Genomic DNA, 25,364 nt, shown 5'->3' on the forward strand with positions numbered 1-25,364 from the left:
AGGAGGATGTCTTTCCTGTAACGCACAGCATTGAGATTGCCTGCAATTACAACAGGCTCAGTCCGATGATGCTGTGACACACCGCCCCAGACCATGACGGACCCTCCACCTCCGAATCGATCCTACTCCAGAGAACAGGCCTCGGTGTAACACTCATTCCTTTGAGGATAAACGCGAATCCGACCATCACCCCCAGAGAAGAGCACTTTTTGCCAGTCCTTTCTGGCCCAGCGACGGTGGGTTTGTGCCCATAGGCGATGTTATTGCCAGTGATGTCTGGTGAGGACCTGCCTTACAACAGGCCTGCAAGCCCTCAGTCCAGCCTCTCTCAGCCTATTGCGGACAGTGTGAGCACTGATGGAGGGATTGTGCGTTCCTGGTGTAACTCGGGCAGTTGTTGCAATCCTGTAACTGTCCCGCAGATGTGATGTTCGGATGTATCGATCCTTTGCAGGTGTTGTTACACAAGGTCTGCCACTGCGAGGACGATCAGCTGTCCGTCCTGTCTCCCTGTAACGCTGTCGTAGGCGTCTCACAGTACAGACATTGCAATTTATTGCCCTGGCCACATCTGCAGTCCTCATGCCTCCTTGCAGCATGGCTAAGGCACGTTCACACAGATGAGCAGGGCCCCTCGGCATCTTTCTTTTGGAGTTTTTCAGAGTCAGTAGAAAGACCTCTTTAGTGTCCTAAGTTTTCATAACTGTAACCTTAACTGCCTACCGTCTGTAAGCTATTTGGTTATTTGGATTTTTACGAATTATCTTTGAAAAACAGGGTCCTGAAAAAGGGACGTGTCTTTTTTTGCTGAATTTAGTATATTTTCTCAACAAATACAATGCATATGCTTTTTGACTGAGGTCCGTATCAGGATATTTATGTGCTTTTTGATATACTAAATTGTCTGTTTATTTGAGTTTTGAGGACATGCTCAATAATATTAAATCCATAGACATAAAGGCGCAAAACCGCAAGCTACAAGCACTGTAACTTTTAGCCTAGCAACAAGAACCACATTTTTTCTGCTGCAGAATTCAAACCGTCATTTTTTTATTTGGGCGCCACAAATGAGTGTGTAAATGCTGTGGTCGAACTGACAACTGGAAAAACAAAGTGAGAAACTATTCCGAAAATACCTCAAAGCAGTTAAAGCGAGTAGCTAATTTGAGATGTTTTATTTATCTTATTAACTCGAATCAAGAACGCTAGCTAATTTGGCCAGTAGCCAGCAGGTCTAACTTAGCTAGCTAGGCTTGATAGGGTGACTTAAGGCTGATGAGTTTCACAGATCCCCATCTGCTACAGATCCCCCCCCCAAACTCACTCCACAGCAACACCAGCGTTTGAGATGAGCACAACTGTTGTGAGAGTCCAGCTTGCTTAGCGAGTACCGCTTCCCCCTGATTCAGCTTGTACAGAGACTCAAACTCAGAACCTCTGCTTCAAAAACACACGTGACCGTCCTCCTGTACCATACCATCCCATCACGCCATTAAAAAAGGCTTCTTCAATAGCGCAAGGGGTGACACTTCAGGCTGAGGAGTGAGTTTCACAGATCCCAATCTGCTACACTAATACAAGTCTGCAGGATCCAGCAAGGTTAATCATCAAAAGACCCACGCTTATGTGATGAGAACCTTGCCTGAGACTTGAAGATTTGTTTGTTTCAAGTACTCATTATAAGGGTAACGTGACTAGGTTAAGACTTTGTTAGCCTACTGAGCTAAAGCCTAGGTATTGGTTTCGGTCGCAGGCTCTACAGTGTTTCCTCCGAAATATTGGTGCGCTGACTTCCGGGTTAAGCAAGCAGTGTATCAAGAAGCAGTGCGGCTTGGCAGGGCCGTGTTTCGACCTTCAGGGCCGTGTCTCGACCTTCGCTACGTTGCAGCGATGGGACTAGACTGTAACTACCACTTGGATATCACGAAAAAGGGGAGGTTAGCATTTTTTGGGGAGGGGGGGTTATGATATATATGCCTCTAACTTTCTCACTCATCATTATTCACAATTAGTTCAGGTTTATTCGTAATCATGGTAGCATCCACATTAATGTAGAATTTGTCATTGTCCCAATAGTTTTGGCGCTCCTTGTAAGTCTTCAAATAAACAAAACACTCCAGTGATAACTAACTTTTTCATTTGAAAACTGTCGTTCAGAGTTTAGATTTAAAGGCTTAATCTGTAATATGTGCATCACCAATTTGAACTTTTTAATATATAGCCATTGATTCCTGAGGAATAAAACCTCATGAGCTTATTAGTTCAACTGCCTAACTCCATCAGAACCCAAAATATAATCTTGATTTACTCCATTGTTTGTAAATCATGTAATTGTAAACAACACTGTATAGCCTCAAAACATATACTGAACAAAAATATAAACATGTGTTGGTCCCATGTTTCATGAGCTGAAATAAAGATCCGAGAAATGTTCCATATGCACAAAAAGCTTATTTTCCTCAAATGTTGTGCACAAATTTGTTTACATCCTTGTTAGTCAGCATTTCTCCTTTGCCAAGATAATCCATCCACCTGACAGGTGTGGCATATCAAGAAGCTGATTTAAACAGCATGATCATTACACAGGTGCATATTGTGCTGGGGACAATAAAAGGCCACTCTAAAATGTGCAGTTTTGTCACACAAAACAATGCCACAGATGTTCATTTCTCTACCATAAACCTCCTCCAACGTTGTTTTTGAGAATTTGGCAGTACATCTAATCGGCCTCACAACTGCAGACCTCGTGTAACCACACCAGCCCAGGACCTCCACATCCGGCTTCTTCACCTGCGGGATCGTCTGAGACCAGCCACCCGGACAGCTGATGAAACGGAGGAATATTTCTGTCTGTTATAAAGCCCATGTTGATATGGATGGTCAGCCATTGCATCCTTAGCTCTGTTTAGGAATTTGAGAGATTTACATTTCTCCAGCTCCATCCCTCATCTGTTTACCAAAACTGTGGTGGGGATTCACTTTATTTTTTGAACTGCAGATTGCCTCTTTAATGGGTAGGTTGATTCCTTGTTCACTAATGATACTTTGACACTATTTAATTCCAGTACACCAGAGGACACTTTGGAAATACATGGAGGACAAAGACATGGGTGGAATGTTGGCGATCCAGTGCAACTCCAGTCGTCACAATCCCTCGGCTCATTTACTCAATAAAATTGTATTTTTCAACAACAACAAAAATCTGTAACATTTGTACACGGTGTATAAAACATTAAGAAAACCTTCCTAATATTCAGTTGCATCCCCCCTTTTCCCGTCAGATCAGCCTCAGTTCGTCAGGGTGTCAAGTTGGAGTCAACTCTACAAGGTGTCAAGCGTTCCACAGGGATGCTGGCTCATGTTGACTCCAATGCTTCCCACAGTTGTGTCAAATTGGCTGGATGTCCTTTTGTTGGTGGTCCATTCTAGATACACACGGGAAACTGTTGAGCGTAAAAAAAACAAGCGTTGCAGTTGTTGAGACTAACCAGTGCGCCTGGCACCTTCTACCAGACCCTGTTCAAAGGCACTTAAATCTTTTGTCTTGCCCATTCACCCTCTAAATGGCACACATACACAATCCATGTTTCAACTGTCTCAAGGCTTAAAAATCATTTTTTTAACCTGTTTTCTCCCATTCATCTACACTGATTGAAGTGACATCAATAAGGGATCATAGACTGACCAAGTGAATCCAAGTGAAATCTATGTTATGTAAAGTGCAGGTGTTCTTAATGTTTTGTACACTCAGTGTATATTGTCCCATAAAATAAACTGTACTCTTCATTTTTGCAATTCCTAGTGGTGACCCCACTGCAAATCTGACTTTGAATACCTCTGCTGTAAGCAGTCTATGGACAAGGTATGACAGCAATCCGTGCCTCGGTTTAGTTTCTCTGACACTGTTTCCACATGCTAATGTTTTAGCATTTGTGGCTCAACTCACATTCAAGTCATTGGAACGATATTGGCTTTTAAAAAATCATGTCCTAATCATACGAAAGTATCTAAAATCGACTGTGAAGCTCAACAAAGTCACTAAGATAATTTGAACATGAGGCGCGAAAAATGCTAGTATCGGTGCCATGCCTTGAACGGTATTTGTGCTATAAAGGCTAAAGCATTAGCATGTGGAAACAGTGCCGCTAAGGAAACTAAACCAAAGCACGGATTGCTGTCCATATACGGCTCACAGTGTAAGGAAACCAATATGTAACTGATATGCAGTTGAAATGCTTCTGATAGTCTACAGATGGTTTGTTGAGCTTCTATAGATGGAATATCCAAATAAAGTGTTACCGAATAGATCGACTAAGTGGAAGTGGGAGGAGAATACTCAAGTAATAGGTTTGGGAAACACTGCTCTAACCCTTTGATGTTTGCAGATCTGTAAGAAGTTTAACAATGTGGTAGAAGTCCACTACACGGTCTGCTTATACTTACCCAGACAACTCAGATCTGCAAACATGGAAGGGTTATAGGGTCAGGGGGATGGATAGAATTAGAATAGGTTGTCTCTCAAGTCTTTTGTATGCATTACATGTTCTCCTCGAAAGTGTTACCCAAGTTGTTAATTCAGCGGTAACACAACTACATTTATGACTACACAGACATGACCTTCTGTTTGTGTGTCTCCTCAGTTCTATCCTCAGCCCTCGACCTGGTGGACCTGAGCGAGCCTAGTGAACGCAGTAGCGGGAAGGTCAGCGTCAGCGTCAGGGAGCGTCCGAGCCCCTTGGGGCCCCGTAAGGGAAATTCTAAAAACAGCCCACGGAGAGGGAAGAGACGCGATGAGACGGAGCTCATCCAGGTGGAGGTGGAGCGCTCATCGAGCGCCCCACGAGCCCCCGAGAGGGTCTCCCTAGACTCAGGTATTGACTGCACGATGTGTATGTTTGGATTGAGGGGGGGGGGGGGGGTGGGTGAATGTTTTGTGCATGGGGGGGGTTGTGTGTTTGAGTGTTACAACATGCAACTGTCTTCATACGGGGTACCTACAGCAATATCATTAGTCATTCATATAGGGAGGACACTTACAGTGCCTTCAGAAAGTATTCACACCCCTTGACTTTTTCCACATTTTGTATGTCAATGATCTACACAAAATGCTCTAATGTAAAACTGTAAGAAATGTTCGAGCATTTGTAAAACAATTATGAAAAATAATGCACTAATATATCTTGACTAGATTAGTATTCAACCCCCTGAGTCAATACATGTTAGTCACCTTTAGCAGCGATTACAGCTGTGAGTCTTTCTGGAAAAGTCTCTAATCTCTTTCCCCCAAAGAAAAAATAAAGGCTCTAAGAGCTTTACGCAACAGAATTGTACAATATTTGCACATTATTCTTCAAAAATTATTCAAGCTCTGTCAAGTTGGTTGTTGATCATTGCTAGACAGCCATTTTCAAGTCTTGCCATTGATTTTCAAGCCGATTTAAGTCAAAAGTGTAACTAGGTCACTCAGGAACATTCAATGTCATCTTGGTAAGCAACTCCAGTGTATATTTGGCCTTGTATTTTACGTTATTGTTCTGCTGAAAGGTGAATGCATTTCTCACTGTCTGTTGAAAAGCAGACTGAACTCAGCCCCCGCTCTCTAGGATTTTGCATATCAATCAATCAAATGTATTTATAAAGCCATTTTTACATCAACAGTTGTCACAAAGTGCTTATACAAAACCGAGCATAAAACCCAAGAGAGCAAGCAATGCAGATGTAGAAGCACGGTGGCTTGGAAAAACTCCCAAAAAGGCAGTAACCCACGAAGAAAACTCTGAGGGGTGGCCAGTCCTCTTCTAGCTGTGCCGGGTGGAGATTATAAGAGTACATAACCATTAAGGCCAGATCTTTCTTGAAGATGTTCAAATTAGAGGTCTACACGGTTCCACTTGTACCTGAATACTCGACACCCGATCCAGGACCCGAGCGGGTCGGATCTGATATGATTGTCTCGGGTATGTGTAAATTTAACTGACTTGTCCGGAAGGGCCCGTACTTATCCGAACGTGACTGCTGCAGTAGAGAAAAAGAGAGAAATTTGATAATTTATGTTCCTGCTCTTGCTTTTCATGAGTCTCCCTCCTTTTCATGCCTCTCCCTCCCTCCTACCTGCTCCCCATGCCACTCGCTCACAGTCTTCTCGCGCTTTATCAGCTTCAGTTAATAAGGTAATTCAAAAATTACCTTTCCGCTGTTTTCCTCACTCGGATCAGATCGGACCAGGTCTGGATCCATCCAGGTCTATACAGAACGGGTCTAATTGTCCTTAGGTCCGTGTGGGAAAGCCCCAGGTCCATATTGGGTTCGGGTAGGAAAGCCGCAGGTCCATTTCAGAACAGATCCAACTTTTTGGTCCCATGAAGACCTCTAGTTTAAACGTTCATAGATGACCAGCAGGGTCAAATAATAATCACAGTGTTATAGCGGGTGCAACAGGTCAGCACCTCAGGAGTGAATGTCAGTTGGAGACTGTGAACAGGTCAGGGTTCCATAGCCGCAGGCAGAACAGCAGAAACTGGATCAGCAGCACGAACAGGTGGACTGGGGATGGAGACAGCCACGAGTCGTCCTGAGGCATGGTCCTAAGGCCGAGTATAGCCCATGAAAATCTCCCCACCGCACAATCCCGAGGAAAGGAAGGAGGGGAGAGAGCAAGCAAGCCGGTGACTCAGCCACCGTAATAGGGTCAGAGGCAGAAAATCCCAGTGGAGAGAAGGGAGCCGGCTAGGCAGAGACAGCAAGGGTGGTTCGTCACTCCAGTACCTTGTTGTTTACCTTCGCACCCCTGGGTCAGAAGAGATGAGTCTTGAGTAAAGACTTAAAGGTTCGGACCGAGTCTGCATCGTTCACATGGATCGGCAGACCATTCCATAAAAACAGAGCTCTATAGGAGAAAGCTCTGCATCCAGTTGTTTGCTTAGAAGGCCTGCGTCTTGTGAACGTAGCGTAGGTATGTACGGCAGGAACAAATCGGTGAGATAAGTACAGTAGGAGTAAGTCCATGTAATGCTTTGTAGGTTAGCAGTAAAACCTTGAAATCAGCCCTAGCTTTAAGAGGAAGCCAGGCTAGCACTGGAGTAATATGATCAAATGTATTGGTTCTAGTCAAATTTCTAGTAGCTGTATTTAACACTAGCTGAAGTTTATTTAGTGCCTTATCCGGGTTGCCGGAGAGTAGAGCATTGCAGTAATCTAATCTTAAAGTGACAAATCATTGATTAGCTTTTCTGCACCATTTTTTGACAAAACGTTTCAGGTTTGTGCAATGTTACGAAGATGGAAAAAGGCTGCTCTTGAAATATTTTTGATATGTTAATTTCTTTTTACCATAAACTCCCTATTCTTGTTGATGACAAGCATACCCATAACATGATTCAGCAACCACCATGCTTGAAAATATGAAGAGTGGTACTCAGTGATGTGTTGTGTTGGATTTTCCCCAAACATAATGCTTTGTATACAGAACATAAAGTGAATTTCTTTGCCACATTTTTTGCAGTTTTACTTTAGTGCCTTATTACAAACAGGATGCATGTTTTGGAATATTGTATTCTGTGCAGGCTTCTTTCTTTTCACTCTGTGGAGTAACAACAGTGTTGTTGATCCATCCTCAGTTTTCTCCTATCACAGCCATTAAACTCTATACATTGGCCTCATGGTGAATTCCCTGAACAGTTTCCTTCCTCTAGGGCAACTTAGTTAGGAAAGACGCCTGTATCTTTGTAGTGACTGGGTGTATTGATACACCATCCAAAGTGTAATTATTAACTTCACCATCCTCAAAGGGATATTCAATGTCTTTGCGAGGCATTGGAAATCCTCCCTGGTCTTTGTGGTTGAATCTGTGTTTGAAATGTACTGCTCGACTGAGGGACCTTACAGATAATTGTATGTGTGGGGTACAGAGATGAGGTATTTGTCTAAAGAACCATGTTAAACCCTGTTATTGTCTAGGCAACTTATGTTACTTGTTAAGCAAATGTTTACTCCCTAACTTATTTAGGCTTGCCATAACAAAGGGGTTGAATACTTATTGACTCAAGGCATTTTTGTCACGATCATCATAATAAGCGGACCAAGGCGCAGCGTGAGAGACATACATCTTCCTTTTATTAGACGAAGACTTAACACGAAACACTCTTACAAAACTAACAAAACAATAAACGACCGTGAAGCTATAAACGAAAGTGCACACACAAGCTACTAACGTTCAACATAGACAATTACCCACAAACACCTAAAGCCTATGGCTGCCTTAAATATGGCTCCCAATCAGAGACAACAATAAACAGCTGTCTCTGATTGAGAACCAAATCAGGCAACCATAGACTTTCCTAAACACCTACACTGAACACAACCCCATACATACTACAAAACCCCCTAAACAATACACACACCCTAAACTAGACAAAACACACAAACATCCCCCATGTCACACCCTGACCTAACTAAACTTATAAAGAAAATCAATATAACAAAGGCCAGGGTGTGACAATTTTAGCTTTTCATTTTTAATGTGCTCAATTTTACATTCAGGCTGTAACACAAAATGTGGAAAAAGTCTAGGGGTGTAAATACTTTCTGAAGGCTCTGAATGTCTTTAATAATAATAATGTGCTTTTTCATGAGAAGGATGCAAAAGGCATAACAATCTCTTCACGCCATTCCTATGACTGTTTTGGCTTAAATCCCTGTCTCCCAAATCACTGCTCATAGCTACTCTAAAATAGGCCAGGTTAAGGTTTCACTGGATTGACCAATTCTTTGCATGTGTAAATGTCAGCTTGCCGGTGAATAATAAACTGTTCAATTGACCAGTGCAAAGCCTCAAGCCACACAGCTATCCTATTTTCTACATCATCATGGTGCTGTCATATGATTTACGCAGTGAATCTGTTCTTAACCTAATGTCTTATTTAGATGTCTCTATAACCACGTTTCCATCCACAGTGTAAACATAAAATCATGACAGCTATGACGGAAACAGGTAGCTTCGGTAGAATTGTATAAATGTCGACAGATCCTTTGTTCATTCGACGTGGTGGGATCTTTTTATCTTGGGGAAAACGAATGATGTGAGAAATGGAATTGGAAACGCCTTTATGTGCAAATGTTGATATAATAACCATCATATGGAAATAAACTTTGAGTCACGCAATGATATGGTGTGTGTGGTCCTCTTACTACGACTTGGGAAACCATGCAGTTTATTAGGCTTCAGATGAAATCATTTATGATGAACTTCACAGGGTGGGGAAAGCGCATGGTGATCTTGATGCTCCTTCCAATAACTGTCGAGGGTCTGATTCTGGTGACATGAGGATCGATGCTTGACTGCCACTTGACAAATAAAAAATATTCTTGCTCTTATCCATAATAATCATCATCATAGACGAGCCTACTCGAGCTGTTGGCTAGAGCGCAAGTGCCAAGACTAGAGTCGGCACATTTGCTATTTAACGCAACAGTTTGAGACAAAACTATCGGTGGAGTTGAAAATGTGAGGGAAACACATTGAACTTTATTTGGTACATGAAAACGTAAGCAAAGAATTACATTTTGTGTGCACTATGTCATCACACACTGACTTTTATCCGCAACAAGTCTGTTTGGTGGGAAAATGGATGTAAACCTAGCTACTGACACTGACTGACCTAGGGCCAATTTAAAAATAACTTTCGTACACACAGATTTGATTGTAAATTGTGCATACAGCAAAATCCATCCAACCAACCATTGTAATTTATATATCTTGAACTTAACATCAATATATGTGATTTACTTGGAATATGCTCTAGTATGGTTTAACATCAAGGTATGTGATTTACTTGGAATATTCTCTAGTATGGTTTGTGTGAAAATTTGCATCACTGTTATGTTCCTATTGTTGGATAGCACTATGCTAACAGTACTTTGTGGATAGCATTATGCAAACAGTTCTATGTTCTTGTCCATGTTGTCGGATAGCATTATGCTAACAGTTCTATGTTTCTCTCTATGTCTTGTGGATAGCATTATGCTAACAGTTCTACACCCTTTATTCCTTCTGCTCAGTCAGTTCCTCTTCTCCTTTGGAGAAATGGGAGGAAGTGAATCTTCACCCTGAAGGTGCCCTGAATGACAGCAGGAAGAGAAGATACGAAAGGAAGTGCACCTCACACCACTCCTCCAGTGAATTAATATGGTAAAGAAGGCAGTCTGAAATCTGTATGAGCCTTCAAATGGCTTTCTTTATTTATTATTTAACCAGGCAAGTCAGTTAAGAACAAATTCTTATTTACATTGACGGCCTACCATGGCTATACTTTCCTCCTCGTCCACTTTAAACGTCAAGCCTTAACGTGTTAGAAATAGAGTTCGATCAATTACGTGTTATAAGCTACAGGAAACAAAACATAAAAAATGAAATATTGCTAGAAATATGAATAGTGGTTGTGAACAGATTTTTTTTATTTTGTTGTACAACTGTAGTATTAGAGTATATTGCAGTAGTATACCTTTCACTGTCGTATACCTTTCCCTTCTATACCAGAAATGTTTACCCTTCTTTCTCCCCAGGTCAGCAGAGTTTAAAACAAATCCATCTGTGAAAAACTCATTTGAAGTCAATAGCATTGATGACGAGGACCACATATCAGCACTAAAGGTCTACACAACCTCCATTAACATGTTTACTTATAGAAAAGCATGTGAAGTTATGGTATCTCCCTTGAAAATAATCATATACAGGTCAAGTTTCACCACTAAGTGTGAGGATGTATCGAAAGCTATTTTAAAGTATATATCGGTGTCCCCATTTCCTCTCGGGATTATAAGTGTGACCCCTCACACAGTTAAAGGGGATGGTTTTTGCTGATCTTGCATTTCTGTGTGTGTGTGTGTGCGTGCGTGCGTGCGTGCGTGTGTGTGTGTGTGTCGTGCACATTTCTGTGTCCTACAGGACCCAGTACCCCAACAAGTGCGGCCCAGTCTCCGTCACCTCTTAGGCAGACATCATTCCCAGGAGGAGGAGTTTGTAAGAGCAAAGGCTGCTGTAGAGGTGAGAGATGAATACACACACATAATCTAAGATATTTGTTTGCTGGAAGTAGTAGTTAGGTAAGGACTAAAACTTTAAAAAAACATCCTACACATCTGTTATCTACAAGTTTCCACAAGTTATGTTATCTACAAGTTACCCCCGCACAGGATACAACAGGTGTAAAACAGTACAGTGAAATGCTTACCTTGAGAGCTCTTTTCGAACAATGCAGTAATAATATACAGTAGATAATAATAGGAAATATAAATATATAAACCATACAATAACTACAATGAGAATTAAAGAAACACGAGAATGCAAGTTTATATACAGTCCAGGTCAGTGCCAGTACCTTATTCAATGTGCAGGGGTACTGGAGTGGTTGAGGTGGGTTTATACATAAAAAGTGACTGGTAGTAGGATATACATGTAAACATGGCTGAAAAGGGACTGGTAGCAGGAATATATAAATACGTATGGTAATATGTGACCGACCGCCTCGATTCATTCTTATGGTTGCTCGACTACAAGTTTTGAGATTATGCTGCGGGATTTAGAGGTAATTTGTGGTTTGGTACGGTACCATGCGTCACTGCTTCATTTCTGAAGCCCAGCGCAAGGGGGAGTTAGAGCACTGATTATGCTTTTGGGTCCCAAGGCACTACTGTGTCTCTAACTGACAATGAATGGGTGACATAAACCAAATAGAAACTGATAATTGTGCATGACTTCAACATTGAATTTCAATTAACTGAATGATGGAGGATGAAGGTGATTGAATTGAGAAGAATAGTGTAACACCATATCCGCGTGCGCCATCGTGCACAAATTGATTTTGTCCCCCCACATCAAACGCGATCACGACACGCAGGTTGAAATGTCAAAACAAACTCTGAACCAATTATATTAATTTGGGAGGGGTTGAAAAGCATTAAACATTTATGGCAATTTAGTTAGCTAGCTTGCAGTTGCTAGCTAATTTGTCCTATTTTAGCTAGCTTGCTGTTGCTAGCTAATTTGTTATGAACGTTGAGTTGTTATTTCACCTGAAATGCACAAGGTTCTCTACTCGGACAATTAATCCACACATAAAACGGTCAACTGAATCGTTTCTAGTCATCTCTCCTCCTTCCAGGCTTTTTCTTCTTTGGACTTTATATGACGATTGGCAACTAACTTTCATGAGGTGTATTATGTATATTATGTATTATGGTCCCGTGTGGCTCAGTTGGTAGAGCATGGCGCTTGCAACGCCAGGGTTGTGGGTTCATTCCCCATGGGGGGACCAGGATGAATATGTATGATGTCACGTTCCTGACCTGTTTCTGTTAGTTTTGTATGTGTTAGTTGGTCAGGACGTGAGTTTGGGTGGGCAGTCTATGTTTTCTGTTTCTATGTTGGTTAATGGGTACCTAATATGGCTCTCAATTAGAGGCAGGTGTTTTTCATTTCCTCTGATTGAGAGTCATATTAAGGTAGGTGTTTTCACACTGTTTGTTGTGGGTGGTTGTCTCCTGTGTCAGTGTCTGTATGTTACGCCACACGGGACTGTTCTCGGTATGTTTGTTCGTTCGGTTTTTGTGTAGTCAGTTTTCCTGTTATTGCGTTCTTCGTGTTTCATGTAAGTTCGTCGTCCAGGTCTGTCTACATTCGTTTTGTTATTTTGTTAGTTAATTCAAGTATAGTTCGTTTTCTGTCTTCGTTGTTTTGTCGTGTCTTAAATAAATCATGTCATTTCACAACGCTGCGCCTTGGTTCAATCCATGCTCCTCCTCTTCGGATGAAGAGGAGGAGGACTACCGTTACATATGAACTTTCCAATTTGTAAGTCGCTCTGGATAAGAGCGTCTGCTAAATGACTTAAATGTAAAAAAAAAAATGTAATGTATTACCACCACTGACCTCAATCACCCATGTGGGTATAACCAATGAGGAGATGGCATGTGGGCAAATGCTTCTAAAAGCCAATGAGGAGATGGGAGAGGCAGGACTTGCTGCGGGTTCTGCGCCACAAATAGAAGCAACTTCTATTTTAGCGCCTGGCAACGCAGACACATGCGACCCGAGCGGTGTGGTCAGCATGTAAGAATTGCTATTCCTCTGTCCTGCACGCGCACACCCAGAAAAGCACACACTTTTTTGTTACTACTCGTCAGTATTCTTACTTACTAAAACTGTTGTTACACTAAGAAACAAAAATGTTCAATTATATTCCAGGACATTCTTAAGATATATGTATTGACTGAATATAAGCAAGTGTCTGCTAAATGATCAAGTTGATGGCGCGGTTATATAGCCCCGGCACCTACATAAAGCTGAGTGACTCACTCATGCATGGCTTTGGATCAAAATAAATAAGTACCAACATTCTTTTCTGATAGTCTTTTAATAAAGAAATGTTTTGGTTATTCTGACCTGGACACCATGTATTATAGTCTCTAAAAGGAAATATTTTACAACCGTTTCTTGCGCATATCATTTTCCATATGAATCCATAACGAATTACTATGGGAATAAATATCACTGAATGACAGAAATATTGGAACAAAGTAGGCTAACGAAGGTAAACAAATTGTTGCTTACTGGAAAATAAATTAATGGAAGAGGCAAGTGGAAGGGGGAAAAGACAGCATTCAGAGGTCAAGACAGCGCAGCTCTGAGACAAGCATGGGGACTGGTCTTGATAAATCAACAAGATTTTTATTTTCACTGAGTCTCCGTTTGGGTATTGGTTAGACTACAATTAGGGTGTGGAAATGTTAGGATTATTTTGCTCTTACTGTAGTACTGTAGCCTACTCCCGACCATTATGGGCGATTAGCAGGACAATAGACTCTTGCCAACACCTCTCTGTATTTTTTTATTCTTTGTGCAAGGCAATTCATCAGCATTAAAAACGTAAAAACAACTCATAGGCTTCTACTTCCAGCTTATACATACTATATACAGTTTACGGACACAGTGTAGTTTACAATAGTTATATTTTATTTGTTTTTAGTCCCATCCTACAGCCTCTCTCAACCCCTCCCATCTATCTCTGAACACCATCCAGTTTTTTCTGCCATATATTTTTCATCTGGGCTGTGATGTTTCACAAAAGTTCTGAACCTTTCTATTCTCATAGATTCTACAAATTCAAGATAAACATTTTTGCTAAGATTATTATTATATTATTAATCGATTGACTATGACTTTTTAAATCACCCAGCAGTGCTATTTGCAGAGTTAGCTCCAGGTAAATGTTGCAGAGCTGGGATGGTTGTATCCCCCATATATACAGTATATAACATTCTATTGGTTGCAAGAATTTTGTATAATCATTTTAAATTGAACATTTCTACATTTTGAATACAGCGTTGTTTTGTGTATTAGTTCATAAACCATGTGCCATGGAATCGGTACATCAAGAATCTCTTCCCAACTATTTTGCTATCTGAATGGTACAGCTGTCAGTATTTTGGTCCTTAAATGAAACTGGTATACTTTTTTACTTATCATAATTGTCTTTACCAATTTTGGTCTTTAATGCAGGGCCGACAGACAAGTTCCTTAATTTCTCCCCTTTCCACTTGCTTCCTTCATTTTTGCTGTAATGCTGCAATTAGTTGGTTGTAATTTTGAGTAGAGCAGACATTTCCACATATTTTTGTTAGCTGCATGTGTGACAACTCCACCAGTCCTATTTATGAAAATAATTTACAAAGATTATGCCGTAATATTTGTTGTAATATGTTATTTTCTGGTGGATTAAACTGAAATTGCAACCAACTTTCAATGATTTGTTTTAAAAATAGCGATATTTTGGAAATTATTTCATTTTCAAATAACCGAAAGTGAGAGGTTGAAATCTGAATAAAGGAGAAAAGGACATTCTTGAACATGGGGTGGGCCATTCTTACTAATCTGCTAGAGAACCAGTTCGGATTTAAGCAAACTCAGGAAAAAAAAAAGAAACGTCCTCTCACTGTCAACTGCGTTTAGTTTCAGAAAACGTAAGGTGTAAATATTTGTATGAACATAAGATTCAACAACTGAGACATAAACTGAACAAGTTCCACAGACATGTGACTGACAGAAATGGAATAATGTGTCCCTGAACAAAGGGGGGGTCAAAATCAAAAGTAACAGTCAGTATCTGGTGTGACTACCAGCTGCATTAAGTACTGCAGTGCATCTCATCCTCATGGACTGCACCAATCTGGTGCAAATCTTGCCAGTTCTTGCTGTGAGATGTTACCCCACTCTTCCACCAAGGCACCTGCAAGTTCCCGGACATTTCCGGGGGGAATGGCCCTAGCCCTCACCCTCCGATCCAACAAGTCGCAGACGTGCTCAATGGGATTGAGATACGGGTTCTTCGCTGGCCATGGCAGAACACTGACATTCCTGTCTTGCAGGAAATCACTCACAGAACGAGATGTGTGGCATTGTCATAATGGAGGGTCATGTCAGGATGAGCCTGCAGGAAGGGTACCACATGAGGGAGGAGGATGTCTTCCCTGTAACGCACATCGTTGAGATTGCCTGCAATGACAGCAAGCTCAGTCCGATGATGCTGTGACACACCGCCCCAGACCATAACGGACCCTCCACCTCCAAATCGATCCCGCTCCAGAGTACAGGCCTCGGTGTAACGCTCATTCCTTTGATGATAAACGCGAATCTGACCATCACCCCTGGTGAGACAAAACCGTGACTCGTCAGCGAAGAGCACTTTTTGCCAGTCCTGTCTGATCTCGCGACGGTGCATTTGTGCCCATAGGCAACGTTGTTGCCGGTGATGTCTGGTGAGGACCTGCCTTACAACAAGCCTACAAGTCCTCAGTCCAGCCTCACACTGACAGTGTGAGCACTGATGGAGGGATTGTGCGTTCCTGGTGTAACTCGGGCAGTTGTTGCCATCCTGTACCTGTCCCGCAGGTGTGATGTTTGGATGTACCGATCCTGTGCAGGTGTTGTTACACGTGGTCTGCCACTGCAAGGACGATCAGCTGTCCGTCCTGTCTCCCTGTAGCGCTGTCTTAGGCGTCTCACATTACGGACATTGCAATTTATTACCCTGGCCACATCTGCAGTCCTCATGCCTCCATGTCTAAGGCACGTTCACACAGATGAGCAGGGACACTGGGCATCTTTCTTTTGGTGTTTTTGAGTCAGTAGAAAGGCCTCTTTAGTGTCCTAAGTTTTCATAACTGTGACCGTAATTGCCTACCTTCTGTAAGCTGTTAGTATCTTAATGACCGTTCCACAGGCGCATGTCACATCTGCTCCTGCACCGCCCTCTACTGCTCATCCTGTGTCTCCTTGACCTGCCGCCACTCCCCCAGTACTCTCTCCCTCGCTCTCTCTGTGTGTGATTGTGTGGGCGGAAACAGGTGTGCTGGAGTCAGAGCAGATCCCCACCAGCTGCAACCTGTTCCATAATCAAGACCTCTGCAAATACTCAGTCCTGCCACTTCCACACTGCCAGATCGTAATCTATGCTCAGTCAGTCTACGTTCCTAGCCGGTTGTTACTATTCAGACCCTGTTATCCGTTTGTTCCTGTTTTCTCTTGCCTGACGCTGTTTTCCTCTCCGCTACAGTTCTGCCCGCTCTGACTCTGGTCCCTGTCTCCAGTCCCATGTCTCGTCATCCTGCTACTCTGTCCTGGATTCCCCACTCTGCTACTTCCTTGGATTCCCCTCCGGACCTACTTACCCTGTCTCAACCCCTCTCGCTCCAGCCTCAGCCTCCGCACCTGGTTTCCAGAAACCCTGCCGAGATTCCCCTGACCTGCACTCCATCTCCCTTGTGTCTCAATAAATACCTTGGTTACTTCATCCCAGTCTCCTCGTCTGAGTCTGCTCTTGGGTTCCCCTGTTCCACTCCGCGTAACAGCATGTTCATTAATTGTTTATTGTTCATTGAACACGCATGGGAAACAGTCTTTAAACCCTTTACAATGAAGATCTGTGAAGTCATTTGGATTTTTACGAATTATCTTTGAAAGACAGGGTCCTGAAAAAGGGACGTTTCTTTTTTTGCTGAGTTATAGAAATTACCATAGCTCACAATAATGCATGACACAGTATACTTTAAATGCATGCAAAGTTGTTTGTATTATATTTGGGTCATTCAAGAAATATTAAATTTATATTTAAAGATCTTGTTATGTGTGCATGGATATTTGTTTGTGTGTGAATGTCCAACCCGGGTTCAAATAGTAATTGAAATCAAATGCAAGGATTTTGAATACTGTTTGAACCTAAGTCTGGTGAATGTAATGTATGCCTCTCGTCCCCTTTCCATCTGTATGGAAAATTGTTACTTGATCCTAAGCAAATAAAAGGCCAAAGCTGATAAGACAGTACAAAAAAGTCACATACAGTATATGAGTTTTTACTGGCATTATCTGACGATTCTCTGTATATCTATCTATAGCTCTTGCAACAGCCGATACCTGGACATGTTATGGAGGTTTGGGTATGAGAGCTGAAACAAAGCACACGATGCACATCATCAAAGTATTAGATTACTCCGTTGAGCCCTCATTCTTCTCCACCTCACCTTCCTCCTAACCTTCTCCCCCTTTCCGTCCTTTTGTCTCCCCTTTCAGTTTAATGGGGGCATGATATCAGTTCTGCCATGCCATATGTACAGTGCTGTAAATATGCTGACCTCTTTGTTTGCTGTCAAACTGATATGTTACTGCAGGTGTTGTTTTCCATTGGTTCAGTTCAATTGTGAATAAAGTTGTCTTTATTTGTCTCACAAACATTATAAAGTTAGTTAATTTGACCAGGGAATAATATCCCCTCATATTAATGTCCCAGGTGTGTGTGTGCACGTGAGTGCGCATGTGTGTGTGTTCATCTGTGCATCCATGTGTGTATGCATCTGTGTCTGTATGCATCCCATTTCATTAACATCTATTGACCCATCATTTTCAAATCTGGACCTTGAAGCCAGTTCCACTGCTTTTTTCTCTTGATCTGTGTGCTATTCCTGTGCACCACCATTCGCTTCAAGTTCAGTCAACTCAAACAAATAATTTCATCAGTCAGGTAAGAAAGAGGATAAGAAATTCAGACAATAGCGAGCCCACTTTCCCTACTTTGGCTAAATCACCATTTGTTCTGCAACTGATATAAGCTCTATTTATACTGCATTAAACTGCACTATTCTTGACACGTGTCATTTAAATTTAGGTGAATATCATCGTACTGAAAAAGATAACCATATTCCCAGGGGTATTGTCAGTAATAATCTTGTGACCATAAAGTTCAATTCCACTGTTAGCCCATTTGGGAAGCCCACTGTGGTAAACTCATCCAGTGCTAATACTTTAAATACCATTAATATGGATACCCCCACTGTTTTAAATCATGTAGGAGGCTTAAGCTGTTGCATACCAACGTGCACAGTTTGTCAAAGATCGACCTTCTAGATATCTGAGTGCATGACATGAGCCCGGATATTTTCATTCTCATGGAGACTTGGCTAAATGGCTCGATCCCGGATAAGGACCATGACATTGCTGATTACAACGTCTACAAACTTGTTTTTGCATGGATTCCGCGATGTGGTTACCTTTTAACAGCTAGGGCCGCTATTTCTTGTGCCGGAATCCGGCTTAAGACAGGTTGAAGCCTGCTTGACAGAGACGCTAAGCTGCTAGCCATCATACTAACGAAGTTGGTAACAGATGAGTTTTGCAATGGAGCCCTCTGTCTGGAGAAATAAATGAACGGTTCCAGCGCTGTAGGAGCTGTATCTACTACTCTTTGTTTCGGGACAAACCGGATCACTCGGACTTCCAATGCGGCGATTGCTTACTGAGGATTATAGGATTATAGGCTTGAGGTGGCTTCCTTGATCGCGCTGGTCGCCAGCCTACGTAAGAAACTGGTGAAAACGCAGAGTGGAATGTTTACATTTTACGCCAGTGGCTGGATGGCGTTTGCGCTCGACAGTGTTGCCCAGAGCTCCCCCATCTGATAGCAGAGTCGAAGTAGCACAGTAATAGGAGCAAGGCAATCAAAGATGGTCAAATGTTACAAGCCAGGAAGCCAAAGACATCGGCCTCTTGCAAAGCAGTCTACACTCCCAATGAGAGGCCCGGAGCGGATACAAACAACAAATAGTTTCGCCGTCCTGAAACCTGATCTTCCTGCACCTTCCTCGCTGGAGATGCCTGTGTCTGGGGCCCACAATGCCTACTACTACAATTTCGAAGTCGACTTCGGCAACCATCTGTCCCTGCTCTGGATCGAGTGGGCTTCTCCATCTGTCGGAGGCCTGCGCCGGGCTCAACTTATCCTGCCTCTCGTCCATCCATAAAGGGTTCTTCGAATTATGTGAAGCGTGGGAGTGGGCGGATTTCCTCGTCCTTCTAGCCAGCCGTGATTTTGGGCAGCTCCATGGTAAGAAATGTGACTGTTCCTGGTGCAAAATCAATGTCCTATCCCGGAGCTCGAGTAAATTACATTACTAAGCTGTTCCTTGAATGTACTACGTCAGGACATGGGAATTGATTCTATCGTAGTCCATGTGGGTTTTAATGACATTATGAAGGGCTGATTGACTCTCTGCTAGACACTAACAAATATCTGGTCCTGTGATCTCTCTGAATCGTGGCATTGATCGCTTTAGCAGGATTCTTTCTCTTCACAACTGGCTACGTGATTATTGCACCTCAATGGGTGTAACTTTTGTTGACAATTTCAATACCTTTTGGAAACAAAACACGTTTTATAAAGGGGATGGGATCCACCCAAATCATATGGGTTCCTGGATCCTTTCAAAGCATTTTAAGGCTGTGTTGAGACAATGACTTATCAATGACCCCAGCTCAGGTAATCCCTACCATTGTCACGCAGAGTTTACATAATGCTTCAACAAATGTACATTACACCAGGGGTGTTGGTAAACACAATGTAAGTAACCTAATTCATATCCCTCTAACTGCACTGAATGCCTCTGATCCTACAGCTATTGTATGCAGTAATCATGTGCTTATGAACTAGATTTATACTGTTAGCACTGAGCCGGTGTGCCCTAGGAGGAAGTCCACTGTATGCAGCTCACCCTGCACTAACATAAATAACATAAGCTTCCCAGTAAAGCAATAAAAACAAGTAAGCATCCCAGAAGACAAGTGCTCAAAATAGCCCACGTTAACATATGTAGCTTAGAAACAAGGTTCATGAAATCAATAATTTGATAGTAACAGATGACATTCATATTCTGACTATCTCTGAAACTCACTTAGATAATGCCTTTGATGATACAGTGGTAGCAATACAAGGTTATAACATATACAGAAAATATAGAAATGCCAATGGTGGAGGTGTTCCTGTTTATATTAAGAACCACATTCCTATAAAGATTAGAGAGGATCTCATGTTAAATACTGTTGAAGTAATATGGCTACAGGTTCATCTGCCTCACCTAAAGCCCATTCTGGTGGGAAGCTGCTATTGACCACCAAGTGCTACCAGTCAGTATCTGGATAACAGAAATGCTTGATAATGTGTGAAATGCTTGATAATGTATGTGATATTATATTTTCTGGGTGATTTAATTATTGCCTGGCTTTCATCAAGCTGCCCACTCAAGAAAAAGCTTCAAACTGTAACCAGTGCCTGCAACCTGGTTCAGATAATCAGTCAACCTACCAGGGTAGTTACAAACAGCACATGAATGAAATCATCAACATGTATTGATCACATCTTTACTAATGCTGCAGAAATTTGCTTGAAAGCAGTATCCAGATCCATCGGATGTAGTGATCACAATATAGTAGCCATATCTAGGAAACCAAAGTTCCAAAGGCTGGGCCTAATATAGTGTATAAGAGGTCATACAATACGTTTTGTAGTGATTCCTATGTTGTTGATTTAAAGAATCTGTTGGTCCGTGATGTGTAATGAGGAGCAAACAGACACTGCACTTGACACATTTATGAAATTGCTTATTCCAGTTACTAATAAGCATGCACCTATAAAGAAAATAACTGTAAAAACTGTTAAATCCCAGTGGATTGATGATGAATTTAAACATTTTATGGTTGACAGGGATGAGGCAAAAGGAATGGCAAATAAGTCTGACTGCACAATGTGTTGCAAATTGTGAAATCATGTAACTAAACTGAATACAAAAGAAGAACTACGCTATGAAACAAAGGTAAATTACATACAGAATGATAGTAAAAAGATAGTAAAAAGCTTTGGAGCACCTTAAATGACATTTTGGGAAAAAGGCAAACTCGGCTCCATCATTCAGTGAATCAGATGGTACATTCATCCCAAAACCAACTGATTTTGCCAACTACTTTAATGATTTTTTTCATTGGCAAAATTAGGCATGCCAGCAACAAATGCTGACATTACACATCCAAGTATATCTGACCAAATTATGAAAGACAAGCATTGTAATTTTGAATTCTGTAAAGTGAGTTTGGAGGAGGTGAAAATTGTGTTGTCCATCAACAATGACAAGCCACCAGGGTTTGACAACTTGGATGGAAAATTACTGAGAATAATAGCGGACGATATTGCCACTCCTATTTGCTATATTTTCAATTTAAGCTTACTAGAAAGTGTGTGCCACCAGGCTTGGAGGGAAGCAAAAGTAATTCCGCTACCTAAGAATGGTAAAGCCCCTTTACTGGCTCAAATAGCTGACCCATCAGCCTGTTCCCAACGCTTAGTAAACTTTTGGGAAAAATTGTGTTTGACCAGCTCCAATGCTATTTTACAATAAAACAAATTAACAACTAACTTTAAGCATGCTTATAGGGAAGGACATTCAACAAGCACAGCACTTACACAAATTACTGATTGTCTGAGAGAAAATGATGATAAAAAGATTGTGGGGACTGTTAGACTACATTGCGACTTTTGACATTATCGATCATAGCCTGCTGCCAGAAAAACGTATGTGTTATGGCTTTTTTTTATACCCCCTGCAATATTGTGGATAAAGAGTTACCTGTCTAACAGAAGAGAGATGGTGTTATTTAATGGAAGCCTCTCCAACATAATCCAGGTAGAATCAGGGATTCCGCAGGGCAGCTGTCTAGGCCCATTGAAAAAAGTAATCTTTACTAACGACATGCCAGTGTGTCTAATGAGTAAAGCCAGTGTGTCTATGTATGTGGATGACTCAACAGTATGCTACTCAGCTACTACAGTGACTAAAATGACTGCAACACTTAAAAAAGAGTTGCAGTTAGTTTCAGTGTGGTTGGCAAGGAACAAGTTAGTCCTAAATATTTCTAAAACTAAAAACATTGTATTTGGGACAAATCATTCACTAAACCTCAACTAAATCTTGTAATAAATAATGTGGAAATTGAGCAAGTTGAGGTGACTAAACTGCTTGGAGTAACACTAGATTGTATACTGTCATGGTCAAAACATTGATACAACAGTAGCTAAGGTGGGGAGAAGTATGTCCATAATAAAGCGTTGCTCTACCATCTTAACAATAAGGCAGGGCCTACAGGCCCTAGTTTTATCGCACCTGGACTACTGTTCAGTCATGTGGTCAGGTGCCACAAAAAGGAACTTAGGAAATTGTAATTGGCTCAGAACAGGGCAGCACGGCTGGCCCTTCGATGTACACAGATAGCTAATATTAATAATATACATGTCTATCTCTCCTGTCTCAAAGTGGAGGAGAGATGGACTTCATCCATACTTGTATTTAAGAGCGTTATTGACAAGCTGAATGCACCGAGCTGTCTGTTTGAACTACTGGCACGTAGCTCGCACACCCATGTATACCCCACGAGACATGCCACAAGAGGTGTCTTCACAGTCCCCAAGTCCAAATCAGAGAGTATGGGAGGATCACAGTACTACATAGAGCCATGACTACATGGAACTCAATTCCACATCAAGTAACTGATGCAAGCAGTAAAATAATATTTTAAAAAAACAGATAAATATACACCTTATCGAACAGCGGGGACTGTGAAGCAACACAAACATTGGCACAGACACGTGCACACACACACAATAACATACGCACTATACACAGACGTACACATTGATTTTGTACTGTAGATATGTGGTAGTGGTGGAGTAGGGGCCTGAGGGTAGACAGTGTGTTGTGAAATCTGTGAATTTATTGTAATGTTTTTAAAATTGTATTAACTGCCTTAATTTTGCTGGACCCCAGGAAGAGCAGCTGCTGCATTGGCAGCAGCTAATGGGGATCCATAATAAATACAAAATACAAATCTTCAGCTGTGACAGACTGAAAAATCGGGGAGGGGTGGCTACCAATCAAAAGTTTGGACACACCTACAGTGGTTCGCCCTTTTAAAAGTTGCAGCGTACTGCGGTGCAGCTTGCATGGTGCCGCAGAATTCCATGACACGTTATTTAAGTGTGAACCACTGGTACCACTAATGCTAGTTAGTGCTAGTTTGACCGCCAGAGGGCATCTTTGCGAAGCATTTGATAGCCTTCAATAGTGGCTGTACTAGAGAATACAGGCACGTGGGAGACCGACGGGGAGGAAGGAGTAGGCTGTCCTTGTAAAAAAGAATTTGTTCTTAACTGACTTGCCTAGTTAAATAAAAGTTACACGAAGAGCATACCATTTCTACAGCCTAATTTTCTAATTCTTGTCTAACCAATACCCAAACAGAGATTCAGTGAAAATAAAAAGATCATTGGTTTATCAAGACCAGTCACCATGTTTGTCTCAGAGCAACACGAAACGGTGCAAAAATAGTTGTAGGCTATTGCTTCAAATCATATTGCTTCTAACTTCAATATTCTCTTTTAATAAATAAGACCTACACCACTTTTAACAGCGCATTACTCAACACTAGTGAGACTCATGTCGCCTACAGTAGGCCTACAGTATATCGAAAAATATGACATGACTCTCCGTCAATAATTACATATAGAGGATTGGGGATATTTCTGTAATTCAGTGATATTTATTCCCATAGTAATTAATTATGGATCCATAACTAAATAAACATCGGCATTTTGAAATAGTATTTTTATCATTATTTTATTGACGAAAGCATAAAGATTCCATTATTAGTTACATTGTTTTAGTTTGAACTTGCAGACTGGTACTAAGAACAGAACAGCGGGAACGTTTCCCTAGTCAGCTCCATTATTAGTGCAATGCCCCTTAAAGTGTTGCCAGTGTCACGGGGTGGGGTGGGGTGTCCACCCCCCTCCCCCTTCCTCCTCCTCCCTTCCCCATGGGCTAGGTCCATCTTCTGTGCGTGGCTCTGCAGCCTATCCCATGCCCTCGTGCCTTGAACCTTGCACACTTTCAGTGGATACAGCTGGAGAACTGAAAGGCAACCCAATTGTGCGCCACTCGGGAGCCATGACCAATATAATGTATATTGTCCTGCTAATAACAGGGTTAATTATATATTTTTTGAGAATATCCAATGGCTTTTATATAGTTGTAAATTAATAATAATAATCGCTTTGTATAAAAAATAAAAAGATTTTGGAGATTATTTCGTTTTCAAATAACGTAAAAGGAGCAAGAAAAAGGCCATTCTTGAACATGGGGTGAGACATTGTTACTAATTTGTAAATAAAGCCAGTTTGTTATTTAGAATGATTTATATCTGTTTTTAGAGGGAGAGAAACCAAAAATGTACAATCATCTCAAGGGCAGCACAGGTATTGAACCAGCATCTGTAGCAACACAGCTTGCACTGCTTTGTAGTGTCTTATACCACTGCACCACTCAGACGCTGTATAACGTGACTGGTCGGGAGTGGCCTACAGTACTACAGCAAGAGCAAATAATCCTGATGAAATAAAATAATAAAAACCTTAGAGTAACACCAGTTTTAGTAAGTAATACTGAAGTCGTGCACAATTATCAGTTTCTATTTAGGTTTATGTCGCCCATTCATTGTCAGTTAGAGACACAGTAGGACCCAAAAGCATAATCAGTACTTTAACTCCCCCTTGCGCTGGTCTGGAGCAATGAAGTGGTGACGCAGGGTACCGTACTAAACCACAAATTACCTCTAAGTACCGCAGCATAATCGCAAAACCTTTAGTGGAGCAACAACTGTACTCATTCAAGGGTTTTTCTTGTTTTTACTATTTTCTACATTGTAGAATAATAGTGAAGACATCAAAGCTATGAAATAACACATGGAATCATGTAGTAACCAAAAAAGTGTTAAACAAATCAAAATATGTATTTTATTTAAGATTCTTCAAAGTAACCACCCTTTGCCTTGATGGCAGCTTTGCACACTCTTGGCATTCTCTCAACCAGCTTCATGAGGAAAGCTTTTCCAACAGTCTTGAAGGAGTTCCCACATATGCTGAGCGCTTGTTGGCTGCTTTTCC

The 25,364-nt window shown here is 41.5% G+C and overlaps 1 protein-coding gene across 1 annotated transcript in view; it reads left to right on the forward strand.

Moving 5' to 3' along the window:
* The window catches only part of pex5lb (peroxisomal biogenesis factor 5-like b), an 82,956-nt gene that overhangs the window by 32,717 nt on the left and 24,875 nt on the right, over nt 1-25,364 (forward strand). The window contains exons 3-4 of the mRNA XM_039004441.1: nt 4,641-4,855; nt 10,943-11,041. Coding sequence (XP_038860369.1) covers nt 4,641-4,855; nt 10,943-11,041 — 314 coding nt within the window. The remainder of the gene's footprint in view (nt 1-4,640; nt 4,856-10,942; nt 11,042-25,364) is intronic.

The sequence above is a fragment of the Salvelinus namaycush genome, chromosome 11, assembly GCF_016432855.1.
Source record: "Salvelinus namaycush isolate Seneca chromosome 11, SaNama_1.0, whole genome shotgun sequence".
NCBI classification, from domain to species: Eukaryota; Metazoa; Chordata; class Actinopteri; order Salmoniformes; family Salmonidae; genus Salvelinus; species Salvelinus namaycush.